The 24,214-nt window shown below is 36.5% G+C and overlaps 2 protein-coding genes across 2 annotated transcripts in view; one reads left to right on the forward strand and one right to left on the reverse strand.

Annotated features, from left to right (window-relative positions):
- Positions 1–31: 31 nt before the first annotated feature.
- LOC110374455 (cyclic AMP-dependent transcription factor ATF-6 alpha) lies at positions 32–8,142 on the reverse strand. The gene is made up of 13 exons (XM_049842460.2): positions 7,978–8,142; positions 7,470–7,665; positions 7,120–7,241; positions 6,704–6,804; positions 6,459–6,525; positions 5,703–5,965; positions 5,137–5,339; positions 4,367–4,517; positions 3,964–4,061; positions 3,666–3,760; positions 3,180–3,383; positions 1,960–2,349; positions 32–1,882 (listed from the first exon to the last, which is right to left on the reverse strand). The coding sequence occupies exons 1-13, from the start codon at positions 8,018–8,020 to the stop codon at positions 1,479–1,481; spliced, it is 2,337 nt and encodes a 778-aa protein (XP_049698417.2). The 5' UTR covers positions 8,021–8,142; the 3' UTR covers positions 32–1,478.
- Positions 8,143–8,601: 459 nt separating this feature from the next.
- The window catches only part of LOC110374456 (probable E3 ubiquitin-protein ligase HERC2), a 50,857-nt gene continuing 35,244 nt past the window's right edge, over positions 8,602–24,214 (forward strand). Inside the window, exons 1-35 of the mRNA XM_064034960.1 lie at positions 8,602–9,042; positions 9,179–9,353; positions 9,479–9,623; positions 10,186–10,353; positions 11,072–11,326; positions 11,507–11,662; positions 11,783–11,911; positions 11,995–12,115; positions 12,191–12,359; positions 12,884–13,094; positions 13,514–13,662; positions 13,976–14,135; positions 14,241–14,338; positions 14,482–14,637; positions 14,796–14,901; positions 14,977–15,082; positions 15,608–15,830; positions 16,174–16,318; positions 16,636–16,718; positions 16,819–16,892; positions 16,969–17,111; positions 17,405–17,601; positions 18,102–18,318; positions 18,692–18,929; positions 19,274–19,444; positions 19,749–19,952; positions 20,297–20,459; positions 20,753–20,871; positions 20,953–21,125; positions 21,240–21,814; positions 21,886–22,010; positions 22,146–22,513; positions 22,888–23,054; positions 23,361–23,500; positions 23,857–24,040. Of these exons, the coding sequence (XP_063891030.1) occupies positions 8,806–9,042; positions 9,179–9,353; positions 9,479–9,623; positions 10,186–10,353; positions 11,072–11,326; positions 11,507–11,662; positions 11,783–11,911; positions 11,995–12,115; positions 12,191–12,359; positions 12,884–13,094; positions 13,514–13,662; positions 13,976–14,135; positions 14,241–14,338; positions 14,482–14,637; positions 14,796–14,901; positions 14,977–15,082; positions 15,608–15,830; positions 16,174–16,318; positions 16,636–16,718; positions 16,819–16,892; positions 16,969–17,111; positions 17,405–17,601; positions 18,102–18,318; positions 18,692–18,929; positions 19,274–19,444; positions 19,749–19,952; positions 20,297–20,459; positions 20,753–20,871; positions 20,953–21,125; positions 21,240–21,814; positions 21,886–22,010; positions 22,146–22,513; positions 22,888–23,054; positions 23,361–23,500; positions 23,857–24,040 (6,250 nt within the window). The 5' untranslated portion in view covers positions 8,602–8,805. The remainder of the gene's footprint in view (positions 9,043–9,178; positions 9,354–9,478; positions 9,624–10,185; positions 10,354–11,071; positions 11,327–11,506; positions 11,663–11,782; positions 11,912–11,994; positions 12,116–12,190; positions 12,360–12,883; positions 13,095–13,513; positions 13,663–13,975; positions 14,136–14,240; positions 14,339–14,481; positions 14,638–14,795; positions 14,902–14,976; positions 15,083–15,607; positions 15,831–16,173; positions 16,319–16,635; positions 16,719–16,818; positions 16,893–16,968; positions 17,112–17,404; positions 17,602–18,101; positions 18,319–18,691; positions 18,930–19,273; positions 19,445–19,748; positions 19,953–20,296; positions 20,460–20,752; positions 20,872–20,952; positions 21,126–21,239; positions 21,815–21,885; positions 22,011–22,145; positions 22,514–22,887; positions 23,055–23,360; positions 23,501–23,856; positions 24,041–24,214) is intronic.

A 24,214-nucleotide genomic window follows, 5' to 3' on the forward strand; every position in this document is an offset into this window, starting at 1 on the left:
AAAAAGTATAATATTGAAATAAATACAAATGTTAAAAATGTATATAATTTATTGTAACCCGAGTAATTGATTCACGGAATAAAAAACAATACTCAGTCCGATTTTTAAATACAAAAAGTGCGTTATATACTGAAAACATAAAACATGTGAATAAATTAAATCCCGTGAAATAAACTCAACATATGAATTAAAAACAACAAGTGATAAAATAATGTACATAGTACGTCGTTATTTTGTGATAAGTTTTAATAAATATGCCAACGCGTAATAATATAATTAACATTTGAAATTAACAGCTAATCTCATACCAAAAGTACAGGTGTCTTCAGTGTTACAAAACAGACTCAACAATATAGTCCCTAATGGATTAAAAAGTAAGAAAGAGTCAACCGGTATTTAAACACTTCTCATTAGATTAAAATTCAGGAAATATAAAACAACAAAAAACGAGAACCTAGAAGCAGCATTAAGATAACTAGAATTGAAAATCCCAAAATTATTATGAAATATCCCAAGTTGCCTTTCCTGCCAGACAAGGCTGGTTAGGCAAGGTTTGCTAATTATGATTGCTGAGTACATTTTCAGCATTTCGGGTCATTTATATTGTGAACCATACTAGCAACTGATTACAAGTACCTCTTTAAATATACAATATTTTTAAGTATAAAGATACTAATATTATATTAACTCATTTCAACTTGGCGAGTACATAACAAAAGTGCTGCTAGTTCCGATTAGTCGTGTCGCCAAAACTAACTAGCCTTGAATTATAAATATAATTTATTTTATTAATTCATAAACCAAAATTAAATGGAATATTGCATTTTACAACAAACCTATTTAAAATATATCTTACACACAGCCCACGCCGTTATATTACATTTGGCTCAATATAAGTAGGTTTGTCAAAACTAAGCTAAATATTTTTTGTATTTACAGTAAATTTTCAGGAATATCTTTTTCTACCAAAATATTGTTTCGACATATCATACTGAGATCGATTACATAGTATATCTTAAACTATATTTTTATGAATAGTTAACGGAAATGATGAAAGGTACTAAATTCTTATTTGAATACAAATTGTGGAAGAGTCAACAAAGGAATAATTAGAGAACCAAATCCCAAGTTACTCTCAAAGCAGGAAAATGATTTTTTCTCGCCCTATCCATCCTTTACATTTCCCATAGTCAATTTTTGATAATGGAAAATCTCTTAGTACACCTAATAGTCAGCCTGGTAGTGTAAGCTGATGTTATATTTCCATTCCAAAATATCGATAATCTAATTGGATATTTATAAAATTATAATTTTTGTAATTTTTTGTGTTAGAATATTCTATTTTTTATGACGCATTCGATAACTTAATTTAAGGGTGTTACGATGAAGGTTCAATAACAATTAATCATTACGTTATTGATATTAACAAATAAGACAGGTAACACAATACATATTCTAATCAGGACGTACTTAAACAATCACGTTGAACTTAAACTGTTATTAACAATTTGTTTTTCTACATTCCTATAGCTATTGTTACGCGGCCTTTTCATAGGCGCCTCTTTAGTGTTTTCGTATTTCGAAAACAAGTAATGAGCAAAGGAATCGTCTTTGCCTACATCTACTTCTTTATGTGACACATTTTGACTTTTAGAATTATTATTATTTGATATATTACTAGAATTTTGTAAGAGATTACTAACAATGTTCTCCTTATTTGCTTTGTAATAAGTAGTAGAGTTTTCCTGTTTCTCTTCCTGCTCACTTGAAGGTGGCTTTCTTAAACTTTCGGGCAGTGCATCCGATTTCAACTTGACTAGCGTTGTGTTGACGACTGAGCAATCAATTTGCATAAGAGTCACATGGTCATTCATCACGGAATCTGCAAATATAAAATATTATATAGAATGCGAAAAGAATAAACACACTAGTCATAGAGATATTATTTAGCAAACTTACCATTACCACTCCTTGCTGGCAGAATGAGCGCCATTTTCGGTGGCCTGGTAACATTATGTGATACAGCCGGGAGCAATAGATGTTCGCCTTTCCCGAACCCAACTATATAGAAGGTATCATCGCGCCTATGTAGTGCTTGAAGCAAGGCATTCCATTCACCCAAGTCATCCATATTAAAATCATTGACACTCTTCCTCATAGGCTTCCGATAAAGAGTTTCGTAGTCTATGACTGCATTTTCAGCAAAGTCTATCTCTTTATTCCTCCTTAGTCGCCGCAAACGTGACTTGTCTTTGACAGTTTTCGATTGGCTTCTTATACTGGGGAAGTCTACTAGATTGCCGTCTAGGTGGAGTTTATTGAATAACCTGTAGGTTTCTAATAAGCCACCTGAAAATAAATAAAAATATACTTTAGAATTGTCTATAGTTTAAAGTGGGTCTTTAAACGTTGAAATTGTAGACGATATATCGTTGAAAGTTCTTGCAATACTCAATAAAGAACAATCCTTATTAACTTTATTATTATCATTTATTTATTTTCAGACATATTATTTACATTTTTAAATATTAAATATAAAAATAAAAAACATTTAAAAATATAAAAAATAGGTTGCCACCGATATCGGGCACAGGGTCCAAGGTACCGGTGGTTAGGGTCCCAGAGACAGAAACCTCCTCACAATACGTGCCGTATCAAGGAGTACTGCCTTCTGAATCAGTCCCTTGATCCAGCCGCCCAACGAGAGCCTCCTGAGGTGTTCGTCGAGGCTCTTGGCTATTAGACCATTGGCCGTAATGACAATCGGCACAATAACAGCCGTGTCGACATCCCACATGGCGACAACCTCGTGCGCTAAGTCAAGATATTTTATTTGTTTCTCTTTCTCAGGTTTCACGAGGTTCTCGTCATGCGGGACGGTGACATCGACTATCATCGCGCGGCGCGCTAATCGATCTATCACCACTATATCAGGCTTATTGGCTAAAATAGTCCTGTCAGTGACGATAGATCGATCCCAGTACAACGTGATATGGTCCTTTTCGAGAACTGGGTCGGGCGCATACCTGTAGTACGGTACCTCAAGATCTACAAGTTTGTATTGCAGAGCAAGCTGCTGGTGGATGATCTTGGCCACTTGGTTATGCCTGTGCAAATATTCACCGTATTATTAACTTTATTTTTATGGTAGCTTCTATATAGATTCTATATAGATTTACCAGTAATTTTCTCTTCACTCAAATAAGCTTGTCGTTTTTTCCTCGGCACATCGTAAGTCCAGTTCAACGTCTTTCCGCCTCCGATCCACCGGTTTAATTCTCCCGCTAACCTTTTACTTTCAGTCTGATTTATATTCACGAAGTCTGTCGTTTTCATTGTAGCATTCTGACAGTCTGTTACGTATGTCCCGTTGCTTAGGTCATCTGTAATTATTATTCAAATTGTAGAAGACATATAAAATATTGCAGTTTGATTCACTTTTGTAAATTAAATTTTGAAAGGTCAAGTTTAAGACTACTATTAATAATGCAAAGATTAGATGACGAATGCAAGACGACTTCACTTCAAGCGCAAATATGTGCCTTGTACTGCCCATCTTTAGGGTTGAATTTTGTTTGCATATTCTATATGCAGATCTAGGACGGTCAAAATGATTGCTATCGCGTAATAATATGTAACCTTCAAGAGTAGTAAAATATACACACCATTAGAAATATCTACAGCGGCGTCTTCTGACCATAGTAGATGTCTTGAGCTTACGTGTTGAGTGGAGGGCCCGACAAAAGGCTTTGCATTCCACCTTCAAAAATAAAAATACATAGGTATTAGTTACAAAATCACAAGTACAATTTAAAGCATTTTATTTTCATTGGCCATTGGTATCATTAGCGGTAAAATACGTAATGAGACCATTATGTCGGAAAAAGTTAGTTAATGTTTTTGCAATTCGAGGAAAAAACTATGACGTACTTATTTACAAAGCAGGAAAAATGTCTAGCTTACCCTAAAACATTCCAATTGAGTGATACCATAAAGACCATAGCAAATATAACAGCTATATTCTTCTTAGGTATCAGAAGTGAGGCGTCGAGTCGAGGCATCTGTGGAAACATAAAACATCTGTATTTATTCACTTTTCAATATTAAATAAGTATGTTAACAGGACCAAGGTTACACCTGTGTACTGAATAAACAGAATAATAATTTAATTAAATATGAAATATTTTTTCCTGTTCAGATGCTAATCAAAAATGATTTAAGGAGTATAACAGGTTGAGCTCTTTCACTATCTACTGAATTTTTACTAAAAGTATAAGCTCGTAAGAAGCCCCTTGTACTGTTTCAGACAGGAATTTAGGAGAGGGTTTTTGTTCATAATAAGAAAAACTGGGTAATAAAGTTGTACCTTTCGACTTCTCCCACCAGTTTCAATCTGGTCTCTCAACAGCTTATTCTCAAGTCGCAACCTCGCTATCTCTTGTTGTGCTTCAAGTAACTGCTGCTCTAAGGCAGACACATACTCTTTCTTCTTCTGTCGAGACTGGCATGCTGATTCCCTAGAAATTTAAACCTCATTTAGCATCGATATATCGCATGTACTTAATTAAGATTGACCGTGAAATCTATAACAACATGGTACAGAAAAGCAACAACATTCCTTATAATTCAATATAGTGTACGAATTATTGCAAAATCAACCTTACGTCTATGCAATAAAATATAAAATTACGATGTCACGAAAAGTCGTGTAAAATAAAACAAAAAGTTACGACGCCCATTCAGTTCTTGTTTGATTAGTATTGTTGCTAAGTTATATAACGAGTTTGTATGCAGTAATGCATGAAGATTAGATAAAGGTCAAGGAAAAAAATACATTTGCAATGCAAATCTAGCATGTTAGTAGTCTTACTACTGTCTAGCTAGCTATTTTTTTGAGTAGACAACACACCATGCATTTTAAACATTTAAGGCTAGAACACAACATTTTAAGGAGTTACATAGAAGGACAACATCGCAAGAAAACCAGGTCTTACAATGACTCAAATTGCCAATCCGTCTTGAGTAAGCATGGTGATAGATATTCAATCTTAATTCCTTCTCTGTACGAGAAACTTGCCCTACAAGGGGCCATAAAAAGATTGATGTTAATGACGTAATAATATTTGAAATTCTTACCGATTTTTAATCATCCTCTGTTGTTTCTTAATAGCTCTGATTTCAGCTTCACTGAAGTTCGAGAGGTCTAATGTGGGACTCTTTGGACATTCATTATCTGGATTTTGAGGTATCACATGGTTTTGTACTATCTGTGGCTTTACACCATTCATTTGTGCTACCGGCTTATGGTTGATTATTACATTGCTTCTAGGTGAGGTAACCTAAAATATGAAAGTTAGTTAAAATCTATACTAATATTATAAAGCTGAAGAGTTTGTTTGTTTGTTTGAACGCGCTAATCTCAGGAACTACTGGTCCGATTTGAAAAATTCTTTCAATGTTAGATAGCCCATTTATCGAGGAAGGCTATAGGCTACTTTTTATCCGGGTTCGTGCAGAGGTTTCCACGGGATGCGGGTGAAACCGCTGGCAGAAGCTAGTTACTAATACAACATTATCTCATTTCAAACATTAAACTATTTTTAAGATAGCTAATTATTTTTCACTTCTAAATAAAAATATATTTATAACAAAGAACTTCAAAAGTTGAATCAGATTTTCGGATTTGGAAAGGATATTTATACCTTCAGTTGAATATCCTTGGCACCATTAAATTTGGTTTGAGTCAGCGGCGATATGGCAATCTTCCCACCCTTTGTGCTCTCCGCCGGGATCACAATACTGGGCTTACTAACTACATTGGAATTCCTCTTAAGTATACTGGGCACTTTCTTTTGTTCTACTATCAACTGAATCTGGCCATTCACAACTATTTGCTTATCATTTGGCGAATTATTCGTGTTTTCATTAACCACTTTGAAGTATGAATTTTGTTGGTAACCATTACCTGAAAAGAAAATTGAATTAGCTGATAACAGTTGTAAGCAATTTATGCTTGTGTTGGTTACATGAAAAAGTACTACTAATTTCAATTACAGACATGATTTAAAAATAGCACTTTTGGCATTATTGAGATAAAAGATTATAAAGCCACAAATACACAGCCCAAATGAGCATCAAAAATCCTTATCTCTTTGAAACATTGTTTTTAAGCAGTAAAATGGTCTTATAGAGCCAGTTTGTTCAAATATAAAAATGTACATAGCTGTGTTGCAAGGTCATGTTGTGAATGCACCTGTACATTATTACGACAATAACTCATATGCAATTGTTTTCATATTCACATGCACAGACATTCACACGCAACATTAAACAGGATACTGTAAATTGTAACATTTAATACATAACATTATCTCCCAAGCCTTTTCCCAACTATGTTGGGTTCAACTTTCAGTCTAACTAGATGCAGCTGAGTATACCTTATCTTAATAAAGACTTACCTCTTTGTAACTTGGAAAATGTATTGCTTAGTTCACTATCACAGTCTTCAATCTCCATTTTAATGCCCTAAAATAAAAGTAAATTTTATTATATTATTTATTAGATTACAGACAATTATATTCTTATTTATTTGTACCTTAGATACTCATTTAAAAGTTATATGCATTATCAATTAAGCTACACAAAACTAGAATAATTTTGTATGTAATATAATAATAGACATTTTTTCTTAGCTTATAAATACCTTAATAACACCATTTTCAATAGCCATGACTGGCCCATTTCTTTCAGGAGATTTTCCATTAATATGTGGTTTGTGTAAAGATGGGTTTTCGGGGCTCGGAGCTGTGTAGAAAGATTAAAATCTCTTCTAAATCTTACGAAGTAGTTATCGCATGCATGTTCAGTCAGCTAGATAATGAACTTAATGCAAAATAACATGCAATATTTTGCATAAGTGATACATGTGAATAACTTAATGGCTACTATGCATGATACATTACATAACATCTTGTATGATATATGCTTTCTACGGATGAATGAATATCAGTTTAAATTAATGTACCAGAAAGTCTGTCACATTTTATCCAGATAAAAAATATGTTGGTATTTTCAAAACTGAATCTTATGAGAATGTATGATATAAAAAGGTATATGTACCAGTTTTTTGAAGGAACAGTTCAATATCTTCCAGATTAAGGTTACTGGAAGGTTCCTCACTGAAATTTGAAGTCCAATCAAAAGGGGATTGGGATGACTGTCTTGCAGAAGTGCTGCTGGAGCTAGAAGTAAACAAAATCAAAAATAATGTTAGTAGGTAACCCATGGTGAATCAAATTGAGATCAATATTTTGAATTTAGTAGAACATTTAAATTATGAATAAATTCTGTTATTAAGTGCAAATAAGTACAGTAAAGAAGAAAAAGTGAAAGTATAAAGCTTTTCATAAAAATATCAGGTTTAATGAAAGTGAAAGTGCTTGAAAAATATTAAATTACTGAAGCCTTACTTTTTAGAATCATCTTCACTGCCTGAGTCTGAGTTACTGCTACTTGTAGACGACTTTATACTCAAGATCGGTGATATGGGCGGCACCAGGATTGGTGCTGCATCAGCCAGGATCTCGCTCGGCGACGCGTCCGTAGCGTCCAACAGTGACGACCATTTGTAGTCATTTGATAACAACTGATCAAGAAAATCCTCACCTAAAACCAAGTTTAATTTTCCATAAAATTCTATTGACAGTTCTTATCGGCAGTGATAAAACCCGATATAAAAACTTTCTTGACTTTACTACCAACGCGATAAAAAAAGGAATTTGTAAAAAACATGCTTCTAACAAATCTTTGTTTTCCTATAGCTAATTACGTTTATACTAAAACCGAAAGCGTAATCAAGGACACGTGCGTACACAAAATACGTTTGAGAGGTCAATAACACGATTCACAGAAAATTAGCAGCACATTGTTGTTGTAAATTAGCCGGAGTAAAGCGTGAGAAATGGAAACTAAAATTACCATATAAACAGTCCTTGCTTTCAATCAAAATATCGGTATCCATTGGCCCAACCACACAGAATCCATACAAAGGCAATTGTTCTTTTAATTTCACTAAATTATTGCGTAGGTATCACACATCACAAATGCACAATAACACGACAGCCGACGAGAATATTTTTTATCTGTACAATCAATTTGAGTTGTGAGTTATGTTCAAATACCTGCTGATCTGGCACGCTTTGATAGTTTTTTAACTGCTTGTTTTTGATCAACTAACAGTACAAATCTTATTATATTTTTGGAAATGAATGCATTAAATAAGTATTACATTTTCATTCCTTTCTTATCACTATTATTCGTAGTCCATACGTACCTCTACTTTAATTTAACATTTTTAATCTGGTTTTCGAGTGCAACAAAAAGACGCCCTGAAGATCGCTCCGTTCCGATTTTCATGGTTGATCAAAACAAAGGAGTAGAGAATGGTCTTTTTTGTATTGAAGTCATCTATAAAATAATTGTACTTTTACGCCTTATCATTATAATAAACAACTGTGGAGCAGAGCGATGCAATAACATTTTTCTATTGCCCAATAAATTAAATTCATTTTAAATAGAAACACTCAGCTGACTCAAGAAAAACGGAACAAAATTCTTTTGACAGTTTTCTTCGGGCCGATTGATTTGTCGATTCTTGTTTCGATGTATTATTTTAATAATTTTTTACTCGTTATTATAGAATGAAAATATAAGAGCGATCGAATGAAATTGTAAAGATTTCATAAAACAGTTTTGTCTTAAACTTAAAATGGGTGTTTGAAGGTGTTCGAGGCACCGGTTGCGAAAATGTCTGTCCCTGACGATCAGGACGATTTCATATTTCGTCCACAACAGCATTTGGATGCAAAATGGTTAAATCCTGATTTACAGGAAGCACTACATAATCCTGATGGTTTGTGCAGTTTGTTTAACAGCCTCGTGCAAGACAGGGAAATATATTTCGACGCCGGAAATGGGCTCGTGAATGGTGCTGGTATAACTGCTAAACTTGGTGATAGTGGAAAATATTACTGCGGCCTGAGGGTAAGTATATTTTCTTTGGTAAATAAAATCCTTTTTTTATTTAAAAGATATAATTACTTTTCAATAATTAAGTAAATATTTATCTTAGGAATTTTATTTTTATATGTTGTACAAAAATACTGTTTTGTTTACATAGATATTGACGTGCACCTGTTGTGATGGTCTTTGTGGGCCACACTCGGGTTGTGCCTGCCCACCATGCAGCATACTTTCAGCAGAGGAGGAACTCAGAATCTCTTTACAATCCAAGCAGGTGGCACCACCACCATCACATCAGATTATTGATGATCTCAAGTGGAAACAAGACCCAGGTTCTAATTCTTTGTATACCATATTAATTAACCAATTATTCCTTTGTTTATATTCATATTGATTTATTTAAGTTCATAAACATTTCTTAGCAAAACTTTTTAGTAACAATCTTCTTATTATTTAGGTCCAGAATGTCTTCAAAGCCTAATGGAAGCTCTGGTGTGGGAGCAGCGAGTGAGAGCTATTAACACAGCCGTTACATGTCCATTCATATCTCAAATCCGTCGACTCATTGTGTTGTGCAACAGACATCTTGTAGCTGTTATTAGGTATTGATAACTAATCACTTCATAATAGAATATCTAATAATAGAATATCTAATAATAAGAATATCTAATATCTATAGTCTGTTTTTTAATCTCGTAGACTAAATTGACACTTGCAAAATGTCAAACTTTCTAATAATTTTGCTAGCTCTGTGGTGCAGTGTTGTACTTACGATACCGGTTCGTTGAATCGTAACTTTTTACAATAAGTCATCCTGAAATAATGGGCTTATCCTTGATGATTACGCATGGCTTTGCGTGGTCAGATATCCCTGGCAGTTTGTAGCACGTCGCACAGCCATGTGTACGTACGTGAATTTTAAATATAAAACTTTGAATGAATATTAAATTCGTCTATTATAGATAAAAAGTTACAATTCAACGAACCGGTATCGTAAGTACAACACTGCACCACAGAGCTAGCAAAATTATTAGAAAGTTTGACATTTTGCAAGTGTCAATTTAGTCTACGAGATTAAAAAACAGACTATAGAATATCTAATAGAATATGTAGTTTATTCCTAAGCAGTAGAGTTTGAATTACAATGAACTGATTTATTTTCAGAGATCAAAGTCAGAACAAAGAAGTTAAAAGAGTAAGACTAGACAAGAAGCCTCCCCATGCAGTCAGTAACAGGGCTTTGAGCAATGTTGTTGGTGCTCTGAACAAAACCGGGGAAGGCAGTACTGAAGCCCAAGAAGAGAGTGAGGAACTTACTGATGACTCAGAAAGGTAATCATAGAGAATCAACAAAAGAGGTTGAATATCCTTTTTGGTAAAGAACAGTATAGAACTTCTTTTTTCAAATTTTAAATCTTTTTATACTCAGGTGTCAGCAAATGTAGTATGAATGTGCACTGTATGCAGGTCAATGCATTTCATAAACGTTTGCAAAATGTTTGTGCATAAATTAGTGAGTCAACGACACACAGTTTGTTTTATTTATAAGGTTTCACCCAACAATGTAAACTGCGCTATCCAGTTTAACATTCCAAATGTTTGTTATGTAAATAAAAGTCATGGCGTGTGAGGTCATTAATTAACTATATTGTTTTGCAAATTCTTTACATGGTTATTCATTAAACATTCGTTTTTACCTACACTCCATGCTTTGAATCAGACTAGTTATAAGATTTTTAAGACTGACAGTATGAAGATAAGATAATGCAGATGCTTTAAGATTATGATTCTTTTAAGATTGATGTCCCAATTTATTGTTATTTAAATAACTAGCTGTCCCCAGCGGTTTTACCGCATCTTTGGTTACTGCTCCGCTCCCGTGTATCCCGCTTAGCATGATGGTATATAGCCTATAGTCTTCCTCGATAAATGGGCTATCTAACTCTGAAAGAATTTTTCAAATCGAACCAGTAGTGCCTGAGATTAGCGCGTTCAAACAAACAAACTCTTCAGCTTTATAATATTAGTATAGATTGTTCCCCATTTCCAGTGCCATCGGACTTGCTCGCGTTGGTGCTCGCGCCGCTCTTCGCTTAGCTTTATCCTTAGTCCGTCGCGCGTGGCGATGCGGGGAAGATGCGGACGTATGTTCCGCATTGCTCCGAGACGCTCTCGATGCGGTACGGGCGTTACCTGATGCGGGATTGTTCGCTGGCACTGGAGCCACTCAGGCGCCGCGCTCTCAGAAAATATGGGCCGAAGTTGTTGATAGCGCTGCTAAGTTTCTACATCAGGTTGTGATTGGGTAAGTATTTAATAGTAATTTATCAGTAATCTAAATCCTTCATAAGCGAATGTTAGTACCAGTGTTGGACAGAGATTGTGCTTAATAATGCGCACCGTATTGCAAGCTCTTTATCTCTGCGCTTCTGCCTGTATTCACAGTAACATTGTAATTTAATGAGTTTCATTCATATCTCCACAGGGAAGTAGGCTGTAATGTCCCGCTCGGTGATTGGCGGACATCCTTATGTGTGTGGGTGGAGTTATGCGCAAGAAGAGCCGAATTACCCTCCCTTCTAAAGGCCGCAGATGTTCTAGTCACTTTACCTCCACGTCAGAAGCGACAACCGGATAATAGGTAAGCCTAATTTCTAGAACTACTGCTTACTATATGAAAATGTTTTGGATCAAATGAATTTGAACCTTATGTCCTTGTAATAAGACTCACATGTAAACCATTATTCATTTCTTATTTTAGGATCGTACTAGAAGAATGCACTGCGCCTTTGGGACCATTTCTAAGACGTATGGCAAAAGTGACAGCTCCAAATCCTATTCTAAACAGTGAACCAACTACTGAAGCTAACCTTACTGAAAACTTCCTCAAGTAAGTATGAGTTGTCTATATTCTTTACTTGCTATTTTAATTAAAAATAACGATGTACTATAAATATCTTTGTATAATTTTAGAGAGCTAAACATTCCAAGCGGTGATGGATTGATGGGAGTTCGAAAGGCTGGTATTGCCTTATTGTGTCATCTAGACAGGCTAGGAGCGCCTTTACTTCCTCCTTTGAAAGGATTTGTTACTGTAAGTATAATTCCCTCCTTACAGAGTACTTGTAATTTTGTTGGAGTCTATAATTAATGTTATTTACTCTTGTAGTGTACAGAATCAGCTCAAGAAGTAGTTTCAGTTGGTGTGGGACCGCTACATCTAGGAACGCTAAGGATTCAACAAATATCGTGCGCTGAGAAACTAGCGTTGTTATTGACACATGATGGCGCTGTTTATACTCTGCCGTATGATACCATGACACCGCAGCTAGTTCCAGGTAAACAAAATTATTATTTGTCAATAGATATTATTCATTTATTTGTTTGTTCGACTATCTTTGTGTAAATAAAGCCGTGAAGCTCCTAGCCCATTTTGTCAGGATCTAGTTACTTACTAAATTTTCGGCAAATTACAATGACACTCGTCTACAACATCATTCTTCACTACCCTGTTTTTATCGTCTTCTATTTATATGTGTGCATAAATGCGTACTGCTTATGTCTGATGTATCATGGCGGCCAGGTAATTCGACATCAACACACAAAAGAACCTTTGCATTTCAATTTACTATGTCATATCACATCCCCGTGAGCTGTGTATTTCAGTGGCTGCGGGATTGTTCGAAAGAGATACCGTGGCCCTACATACCTGATGTACTAGGGAACACAATTATTTTTAGTCAGTAAAAGTCTGACACTCTCTCACAGCTTACAGCACACACCCACAGCGGGAGCGGATTCATTTGATGATTTTTGCCATCGTAAAAAAACAAATTCCAATCTCCTTTGTCTTTTGTCGTAGGTCTCGAAAGCAAAACAATAACCCAAGTATCGTGCCACCCTGCCGGTCGTCACTACCTATGTTGTTCGTCCTGTGGTGGGGCTTGGTCATGGGGGGCGGGTGATGACGGGCGACTCGGTCATGGTGACACAGCACCAAGAGATGCCCCCTCGCATCTACACCATTTAGCCCATCATGAGGTCGTGAGGGTAGCTGCGGGGGCTGCTTGTAGGTATGCAAGATAATCTCTTTTTATTTATAATATCATTGAAGATAATAGTATTGCATTAAGTTCATTAAAAATCCGGTTGCACTGTTTAACTATAAAGATATCCAAACCATAAATAGTAGAATATCGCCACCGCCCATTGCTCAAATCAGCTTCTTGATACCCGATAATGGTCCGGTTATCGTTAGAGTTAAATGGTGTAACTCGCCTTAAATTCGTTTAATCGTATTGGTAAAGTATATAAACCAGATAATCTGCTGTCAACCGCGATAATTAATCTTTCCTCCCTTGTTTTTCACAAGTCACAGTTACCCTAATAAATTCGCTGGTTCTTTTCTCACTCTTCGTATGTATCTTCATCGCCTTAAAAAATTACTTATTGTTAATTTGTTCACTATCTCACGGCCGTTACACATTTTCAGTGCGGTAATAACATCTCGAGGAGCTCTATACACGTGGGGCCGAGGCACTCAAGGACGTCTGGGTCACGGAACTATTGAGAACTGTCTGACGCCGCAACCTGTCTCTTTCAACGCTCATAATATTGAACGAGTCATCGATGTAGCTTTGGGTAAGTAACTTTGCAAGTATTGTTTGGTTAATTATTTGACAGTTTATATACGTTGCTTCTTCTAATTGATGTGATGCCTATTTAGGATGAAATACATACACACACTTCTGGCCAGAATATAATTGTCAGCTAGCAAATTAGTAACAATATAATTAGGTCCACTAACATACCTATTGTTTAGTGAACATGAAAAATGTCAACGTTTTTGTTGTCATGATATCAATACCGAATATAGTCAAGAAACTGCTCATATTTGTATTGATATGGGATTCTAATAAAAACTGAATAATTGAGTATTTCTTCCAATAACCAGGTTGGGGTGAAGCTCAAACTCTTTGCTGTACATGGGAGGGTGCGGTGCAAGTATTTGGTGATACCGAAGCCGGAGTGCCGCGGACTCTGACGTCACTGTCCGTGTTGAGGATCACTCGCGTTTATACTGGCGAGCACTGGCATGCTGCTCTTACTGATGCGTAAGTTTTCGTCATTTGTTTTTTTATTAAAAAAAAAATAAGAGTTCGATATTTAAAAAATTGAGCTATACAGTAATTAATTGTATTTTTTTTCTTTTTTAACAGTGGCCAAGTATACACTTGGGGTAAAGGAGAGAGCTACCGACTAGGACATGGTAACCTCGAAAATGTGAAGATCCCAAAGTTGCTGGACGCTCTGCAAGGTAATGTACTAACCATCGTCCGTTCCCAATAATCTATTTAGCTGGCAGACAGATAGATAGATAAAATATTGGACGGCCGTAAGACACCCTGTAAATTTTTTCTTGAACTGCAATCTAAATGAGTTTTTTATTGACTATTTTAGGAGTAAGAGTAGTGGATCTATCCTTGGGAGCTACACACGGTATCGCTTTGACGGCAGAGGGCGCTCTGTACGCTTGGGGTACGCACGAACGAGCACAGATAACACGACCCGTGCCACAGCTCTTACAAGTACTCAACCCGTCGTTTAAAGCTAATGGTAAGTAGTATTCTATTTATTTCGAGGAAATTTCGTACAATTTTCAACCTTAAGTTTGAAGTAAGGTTTACTTTGAAACAAGGGATGTGAAGTGATGGAACATCCGTTGTTATTTTTTGTGGCTTCCGTAGCTTTTCGTAGATTAACTTTGTTTTTAGGTGTGTCCAGTGGGCCTGCTCAAATTCTAGTCTGGAGTGAGGAAAGTCCTAGAGATCTGCCTTCCTCTATGCCTTTTGTTATTGATTTATCTGATAGCACTTTCAAGTGAGTACAAAATACATTATCTATTTTTTGCTTTATTATTTTTACTTTGATGTTAATAATTTTGTTCTTTTATAGACTTTTGGAGAGATTGTTGAGGATAGTAGTCGAACAAAGCAGCTCAGCCACTATAAAAGAGGTGGAATGTATGGCCATTTCCTGTTTAAATCTACTGAGACTTCAAGTAAGTGCAACAACAACTCCACCTGTTTTTATCCGACCTCATTGTCAAAAGTTTTAAAATTCACAGCCAACAATAAATTCCTCTTTTGTTTTGTTATCGAACCTACTCCTCTTATGTACTTTTCTTAGGTACTCCTCTTATGTATTCATTTTATCTACTCCTTTTATCTACTTTCTTATATACTCCTCTTATTTACTCCTTTTATGTCCGCCCCTTATGCACTCCTCTTATGTACTCCCCTTATGTACTCCTTTTATATACCTACTCCTTTTGTGTACTCCTCTTATGAACTCTCATATGTACTTCTTTTATATACTCCTCTTATGTACTCCTTTTATGTACTTGTGTACTCCTCTTATATACTCATCTTATGAACACCCTTATGTACTCCTCTTATGAACCCATCTTATGACACTCTAACTAACCTATAAAGTGTCTATTCTAAAAGTTTTAAAATTCACCAGCCAGCAATAAATTCCTCTTTTATTTTTATAACTAACCTCGGTGCGCGTTCTAAATTCAAAGGTGCAAGCGTGGCAATGTTCCCGCGGCCCCGAACCCGAGGAGTTAGAAGGCGAAGCTAGGTCGTGGTGTAATGGTGTCCATACGGCGTTGGTGGCGTTAGTGGAAGGACGTGCCGGGGCGGGAGCGGCGACGGCAGCGAGAAGGGCTTTGGCTGCGGCCTGGCCGTTGTTGTTGCCTACGCCGCAAGTGCGGGCACATCATCTTATTACGTTACTGCCTCAAGGTAGGTCCAAAATTAGACTGGTTCTTATGTATCTTATTTATTTTTGGTACTTTGGGTGTGGTTGGTTGATTTTCTTGGTGTAATTAAGAGGGGAGGATGGGGTCTTTATTTTATGAAATCCGATGATAACTAATTAACTTTGAAAAAAATAACCTAACTACCCATGAAGTGTGCGTTTTTAAATTCGATACGTTCTGTTTTGCGGTATTGAAAAAAATACCTGATGAATAATGATCGAAACCTTTGAATGATCTAAACTCCACACAACTTCTACTTCCATGATATGACATACAATTTTATACCTTAAAGCTACATATATAAAATTTGAATTTACTATCAACAGGATCAGTGCCAGCTAGCGCAGGAGCACGATTCATGACGGAGCTACTAGTTTGGTCTCTACTCGGCGGTGGTGGACTACGCGACGCGTTACGTAACGCATTGCAAGCTCATTCTACGGACGCGTACAATCATCTTTTACTTGACGCGTAGGTTTTTATACAAATTTAATAAAGACAGATTTTTTTGTTGCCTGATAACTTTTATCTGAAAAATATGTTTGATGTTCTAACAGCTTTTCTGTAGAAAATACCACCCTATTTATTCTTCAGATTGAAAAAAACTAAACACTCAGAGCGTGTACAAAATTTCATCTTAATCGAAGACTGGGAATTAGGTCACATTAAGATTCCAAGATTTTCTTACATACATAGCTATAAGTGAAGCTAATATAAGCGCGTTAAAAGGGACCTAAACCAATTAATTGATGTGTTAATGTGGTAGTGTAATGAATGAATAATTTCAGGGATTACGATCAAATCGACATAGTAACTGGGCAACGAGGAACGCAGCCTCCAACAACAGGAGATGACTCTGATACTGTCACGGGTTTGTGTTGTTTATCGATATAATGGATACCGTATATTGTAGCGAAAATAAGTGGGTGATGTTTACAGATATAATTAATGATTTAAATAATATTTTGTAGGCTGTACTGAAGAATATCAAATCAGCAATGCGGCAACATCGGACAAAGGAGCATCAGTGCCTTTAATGCATTTGGTAAGATCGATATCACATTAATCTATTCATTAGTAGTTGGTATAATTATACTTTAATGTGACATTATTCTTGACAGGTAAAACATCTTATCCGCAACACCTCGTGTCAGACTCAGACGCATATAAATGCAATCATGTATGGCGATACAAGTAAGACTGATGATCCTAAAGGACATGACACTGTCAGTCCCAGCTGTGATCTTCTTATACGATTTCAAAGGTAAGCCAAGGGTCACTTTATTTTAGAAGAGAAAAAAATAATGCATTGACTTTAGGGCATTCGTCGTTTGTTTTCTTCTTGCTATGGCAATGTTTACGGACCAGAATTATTACATGACATTCATAAAATGCCTAGTGTTTGGCTTCTATATAATATCAATATTTATAAGTTTGCTACGAGCAAACGGAGTAATGCTTTTTCCTATATTTTGCCTGCCGTTTACTCACTAGTACCCAACTTTCGATCGGCAAAGTTATCTGACGAAAACAACAAAACAATATTTCTTTCCCCAGATTACTATTCTGCGAAGCCATGTGGTCTCGTGGTGGGCGCAGCACCAGAGGCGGTGTGCGAGCTCTAATGACACAATACATAGAGTTGTTAGCAGAACACGTACAAACTACACTGCGGTACTTTACGAGGGCTGTGCATAGAGCTGATAGTGCTCAGCTTGTAGCGTTGTGTGAGCTTATTGCTGCTGATATTGTTGGTAAGTAGTGTAACATTACAGTATTTAAGTTTTTTACAGCTGATCACGCTATTCTCTGTGAGTGTTGTGCGCACCTGTAACTGACTTATTTACATAAACTTAAATAATATATGCGTAAGCAATTGTAAATACTGTTGGTGTGCCTTGTAAATAAATAAAAAAAATATAGAGTTGGTTTAACAGCTCTGTGCATTTGAATGTAGATACAGCAACGGAACAAGCGAGATTATTTAATGCATTTCTTTATGTGTTAAAGTTATATCTGTTATATCCATTTCCCATTTCTTTTGAGCCCTGGGTACTGGTAGGACCCATTTGATAATGTATGTAGTATTATTTGATGGTATCTAGATGAATCTTTATAACAGTTCCAACTTTCACACAGTCACACCCTATTATAAAACGTAGTTTTAAAAAGTACTGGGTTTAGAGCCTTGCGTTTAAGACCATCTTTTATAATAAGGTAATAGTTGTGTATCACACATGGATATATTTTTTAGGTCGAGTCGTAAGTGAACTAGGTGCATGGGTTTGCTCCTGCGCAGCTCGTTCACCAGTCGCCCTGTCCGATTCAGCAAGCTCTCTAGTCAAGATTGCGCGAGCTTGTGATAATGCGGCCAAGTCGTTACCTTCCGCTGCCAAGCTAGACGCAGACTTACTTGGCTGGCCCGGACTGGTGTCGAAGAAACATCAGCCAAAGAATCAGATTATTCGAAAGTAAGTAGTATTAATCTTTATTGTCAGGGACATAAGAATGCTACTCAGCAGCAGTCGTTGCTATAATTTCAACTGAGGATTTGAGAAAACTCTGACAGTAGGCTTGATGGGTGATTAAACCTGCAGTTCACTCGATAAGAAAACGAAGCGATACAAGCTTCTTGAATTACTTTTAAAACGTTTATAGCACATTCGTTGCCTTTGTAACATTAGGAATATTTTTTTGGAAAATTAACCCTTGCATTGCGTAGTTCAAAACAGGTAAAAAAAGACGTAATCCTTATGTGTGCCTAAATCAATAAGAAACAACCTAAAGCTTGAGAAAAATCGTTAATGCATTCAAAAAGAAAGTACACAATCTTTTTAATTCCAGATGTGATATCTACAACCACACAAAAGATGGTGGCTCCTGGGTTATAATAGCAGGCTACGTATTTGACGTAGAAAACTTCGAGTGCGAGAGTGCAAGTACGGTGGAATTGATACGAAAGCTCCGTGGGTCTGACGCGACCGCCGCTATGAGCGTCGAACCACATGCTGCGTACCTTTCTAGGGTTACGGAGAAATGTGTTGGCATGTATACCGATCAGTTGTACACTTTTCCTTTTCATGTGAGTAAAATATTTATTGTGTAGGTATATATATTTATTTTACCTATGTTACTATATTTTATTTTACCTAAGTTTAACAAGTAATAGATACTTTGACTATGTAATTGTTATTTTTACTTTGTTTTACCTTGATTGCCAACTGACGACAGAAGACTTCAGCGCAAAAGAGCGTTAAAGTTTTCGGTTTGTGCACGGCAATTTGAAACGATGAGTAAAAATATAACTTAACGTTATGGCAATAAAGTTGAAATTCCAATGAACGTTTGTTGGTGAAAGACAATAACCTGATCATTCGAATTTCGAACATGTAGGCGCCGCCTCTGAAATGTTATTCAATATTACAGGACAGTGCAGCAAGTCTCCGTGCTCATCACATACTATCAACTTGCGCATTCAACGTGGCTATTGGTTTAACACAATGCGGGTCCCGACTCGCCCGCTCGCTGCCCGTACAACAGGCTGAAAGGGATGCTGCGCCTTATGCCGCCGCTGTGTTCCTGAGAGGGGGATTACAGGTTTGTATACTGTGAACAAAATGATATACAAAGTTCTAAATAAGTGATATGATAAAGCTGCCTGATGATTTTTACCTAATGATGATATCCAGTAAAGTGCGTTTTTATCGATAATTCAACTGGACTTGATTGAGTACTTGTATTCTAATAAAATAAAGTAGGTTTATTGAGGAAGATAAGACTGCGCGGTATAATCTTGCAAAGCTTTTGTGGCTTACTGTAATTTTCTGACGTTCAGAATATGATATTTTTACATTTCAAATAAGTAATCCACAATTTCATTAATGATGTTATTTTGATTCAGGTCCCCCAACTAACAAATCCCTTTGACGAGGAGAAAGCAGAGGCCCGCAGTGGGTCCTCCACCGGCGGGAACAGTCCGGCCGGCGAAGCGCCGATACCTACCCGCACGTCTCGTCCCCCGCGACCTCCGCCAAGGGTCAATGTGGCGCAGTCACCGGCTAGAGCTGAGGCTTTGTTACATGCGTTAGCTGAACCTAAGTTGCATGTAAGTTGGTGTTTCTTTGTCGATAAAATTATCTTTTGATGTTATGATGTGTATCTTATACTGAAAAATATTTATCTATGTACTATATCTAGACAAATGCAATGATTTACATCCGGTAGATTTTGTATCGAAACCTAAAACTTCCTTATATTGTTTTGTACCGCAAACTAAAACTTTATTGTTTATTTCTTTCGATTAATTAATCACATTAGTAAACTTTTTTATTTAATTTTTTTGTAAGATTTGGGTCAACACATTTTTGAAGCTTTTTTCTATTTTATTAATAGTCCATTTGATGTTCAGTGTCAATAATTTCAATATGCCACATCGTTATGTTTATCTAGGACCAATTAGCACTACACCTATGGTGGGCTTGCGAGAGACGTGAAGGTTGCGCTCCACACTTTCCTCCTGAACATCCCTTGGAGGAACTGAGGCGAGCTTTATTGGCAGCTTTACTATACCACGCTGGCCTGAAAGAACATGCGCTCGCTACTGCTATGGCAGGTAAGATATTTTCATTTTCATTACAAACAAATATAAATCATCATCATATCAGTAAATCGATGATGATGATGATTTTCAGTAAATCAAAAAATACTGCTGAGTAAGTTATCGATAAAATTTTACGTCGTCTTTCTGCCGAGCAAAGGCCTCCCCCAAGTCTTACATTCTTCTCTGTCTGAAGCGAAATGAATAGGTCATACAAATATCAATAAACAAACAAAATATGGTTGAGACAAATTATCGATATAATTTCGTAAAGTCAAGTGTACTACATTAGTGATGTTTTATTTTAGAAATGGAGAAAGGTGAAGTTAAGCTCTCGCCTGCAATGTCTGAAATCGTGAAGGCGGTACAGCAAAGTAAATGGACATTAATGAGGACCAGACAACAACTGTCACGTGGTTATAAAGAGGTACGTATTTTCGTTTTTATTGCTAGAGAAATCCGCCTGTAACTCAGTGTTTTATCTATATATCTTTTTTTTTGTATTAAGGTTTGTGCAGCGCCTTTAGAAAGAGCACGGTTTCTTCTACACGAAGTTCGTGCAGCTATTTCTCCTGCTGTGTCAGCTTTGCACTTACGTCCACCGTCCCATCGGGCACCCACCGCGAAGAAGATATTCCAAAAAGTCATGCGTGCTGCTAAAACACCTGGATTTAATAAATGGTAAGAAATAAGAAAATAAAAAAAATATCGAACAGTTCTATCATTCGTGAAATAAAGTATTGTAAATTGAGCTTTACCTAGGTGTACATCTTACAAAATAAACTTTATTTTCAGTTTTGAAACCACAAAAGATCTCAGAAACAGACAGAACAGCCTTAGTAAGAGCATGTTCAAAGCTACAAGCAGTCTCCTACAAGGCGATGCTCTCCTCATAAAATCCTCTATCGCTCAAGCGTCTAAAACTCCTGATGACGCTCCGAGCATTGTCGTAGAACCTTCTAGAGGTCACAACGAAACACCCGCTGCTCCCAAAGAACCATTACTTAGATCTAAAGTCACTCTCAAAGTCAAAGACAAACCATTAGAAAAGGATTTGAAAAATGCATCGAACAATGATGATATGACAAAAGAAGGCCGAGGCGATAGAGACAAAGGCGACCGAGAAGATACTCTCGATAAAGAAAACGACGACAAAACACCAACGAACGAAGTATCGATTAGTTCGATAAACGATATTACCGATAACTCGATTCTAAAAGAATCGATGGAAAGCGAGAAGCAGGTAATGATGCTAGCCGATGATTTGAAGACGGATTTGATATTGGCTGACGAAGAAAAGGATGACGATAATTCTGAGAGGAATAAGTTTGTGAATACGTGGGTTTCGAGACTCGCGTGTGAGGAGAAAGGTATAAAACCTTCTTAACTTTTTTTCTTTTTTTTATATTTGGCATTTAGTACATTGTTGAAATTGTTCTAGATTTGTACTGGTTGCTTGAAGAAGTGAGCCAAGAGCAACAGGCTCTGACTGTAGCCGTTATTGACTTTGTCATGACTGAGGAACCCTGTGATATAGACATACTTAGGAGAGCCTTGTACTGTCAGGTATGAACTCCATAACATAAGTGAACCTTATGCCTTTGGAATAAAGTTTAAAATAGCATAACGTTACAGCTTTGATAAGTTTATTATTAATTTAAATTGCAATCTTATGTCTATAAACATATGATCTAATTTCAGGTGCAAAGAGCAGAAATAAGAAAGAACGGTTACAGTATGATTAACAGTATTCTCAATTCGTCACAGACGATGTCTGAAAGTATTAAATATGCGGCCCTCAGTGGCTTATTAGGCGCTTGTATGGCCGAAGCAATTCCCTACGTACCATTAAAACCTACTATTCCTTTAACCCATCCATTGATTGGGATAGAATCTGTGATACCCTACTCTAAGTATATGGTGCTGTTAGAACGATCAAGGTTGATGGATTTCATACTGATAGAGCTGAAAGCGAGGGTTTTGGAAGGCGAACAGACACAACCGTTGCCTCTGAAGATGAGCGCGAATTATGGTGCTCATGCGCTATTGAATCGGCCTTCGAGAGCTAGGTAAGATTTTTTAGGCTACAAAAATAAGTTTATTTAATTACTGGAGACTAGCTTTTGCCCATGACTTCGTTCGCTTGGAATAGTGACTTCCGGCAGATTTTTGCTATAGTAATAATAATCGCCGGAATATTTTTTTATTATTTTTTTTTGTAATAAAAGCTACTATAAAAACCCTATGTCCTTTCTCAAGTTCCAAACTATGCCTGTACCAATTTTTACACAAATCGGTTCAGTTTAGGCGTGAAGAAAAGACAAACAGACAGACAGACAAAGTTACTTTCACATTTATAATATTAGTTAGGATATATAACTCTTTTCCTTTTAGGTTTGTCGCTCGCAAATGCTTAACTGTGTATGTTTTTCTCTCTTTCTAGGTTCCTAATAACATTACTATCACTCCTCATAGAGGGGTGTCAGGGTCCAGAGTTAGAACAACTGATTAATGGTGGCGCTCTAAGCACATGCTTGACATTACTAAAACAAATCGGAGGCGATACATCTCAGCTTACATCTTTAATATGTAATGGATTGAAGTCAAAGTGTAAGTTAATTAGTTGTGTGGCCAGTGATTTCTTTTTAAACACGCTTATATTAGCTTCACTTATTATTATGTATGTAAAAAAATCTTGGAATCTTAATTTGACCCAATTGCAAAATTTTGCACACGCTCTGAGTTCTGATGACAATAGACGTTCACGATGAAACGTCAATACGAATCCAATATGGCGGCCTCCCCAAGATGGCGGACTGGCTGTTTGGAATCAAAATCAAAAGCGTGTTTTATTTAGTTTCTTTAACTACATATTTTTAGTTCCGATATTTATTAACAAAAATGTTTTTCTTCTAGCGGATTGTTTAATAATATACGAAGATGAAAGATTGGGCGCTCGAGCACGCGGTGCTTCGTTGTCGGGCCCTGAACTGGCTTCTCTTATGAAGATTGGTACTCGGGTTGTAAGGGGAAAGGATTGGAAGTGGGGTGATCAGGTAAGGACGATATACTGTAAAAGATTTGGAAAGTAAATAAAATATGCGAGCAGATGACATTCTTACTGTTACCTCCCCAATCAGAGATATGATTACTTAAGTCACTCCTTAGTGACATTCCGTCATACAAATCCTTCACTAAGGTTAGACTCGTTGCCCTAATTATGTGTTGTGTTTTGTTTATCGACTTTATTTTCTTCTATACATTTTCAACGTTTTGTTGATTTCTATAAAATAACTTCAGAAATAAATTGATCGATTCCTTAAATTCTTAAGTCCAAATTAAGTTTATTTTTGACGTCTTTTTTTACTTTGAGAGCAGTTTCTAACTTCGATAACTTGACTTTTTTCTTCAGGACGGTGTCCCCGGTGGTGAAGGTCGTGTAATAGGTGAACTAGGTGAAGATGGATGGGTGCGCGTAGCCTGGGACGCGGGCGGTACCAACTCTTACCGCATGGGGAAGGAAGGGAAATATGATCTCAAGTTGGCACGGTCGCCATCGCCACCACCCTCGGTTGATGAGACTGTGCAGGGGACTGGTAAGATATAACATCTTTTTTATTTATTTATTTATATAATACTTTATGCACATTTTGTACAATGGCGAACTTAATGCCTTAGGCGGTTTCTCCCAGTCTACTTTTGGGTGATGGAGAAAATAGAAATAGGAAATGTTTTTTGTTTGTTTTTGCTCATAAAATTCTAAATTTTAT

This window comes from Helicoverpa armigera, chromosome 5 (genome assembly GCF_030705265.1).
Source record: "Helicoverpa armigera isolate CAAS_96S chromosome 5, ASM3070526v1, whole genome shotgun sequence".
Taxonomy (NCBI): domain Eukaryota; kingdom Metazoa; phylum Arthropoda; class Insecta; order Lepidoptera; family Noctuidae; genus Helicoverpa; species Helicoverpa armigera.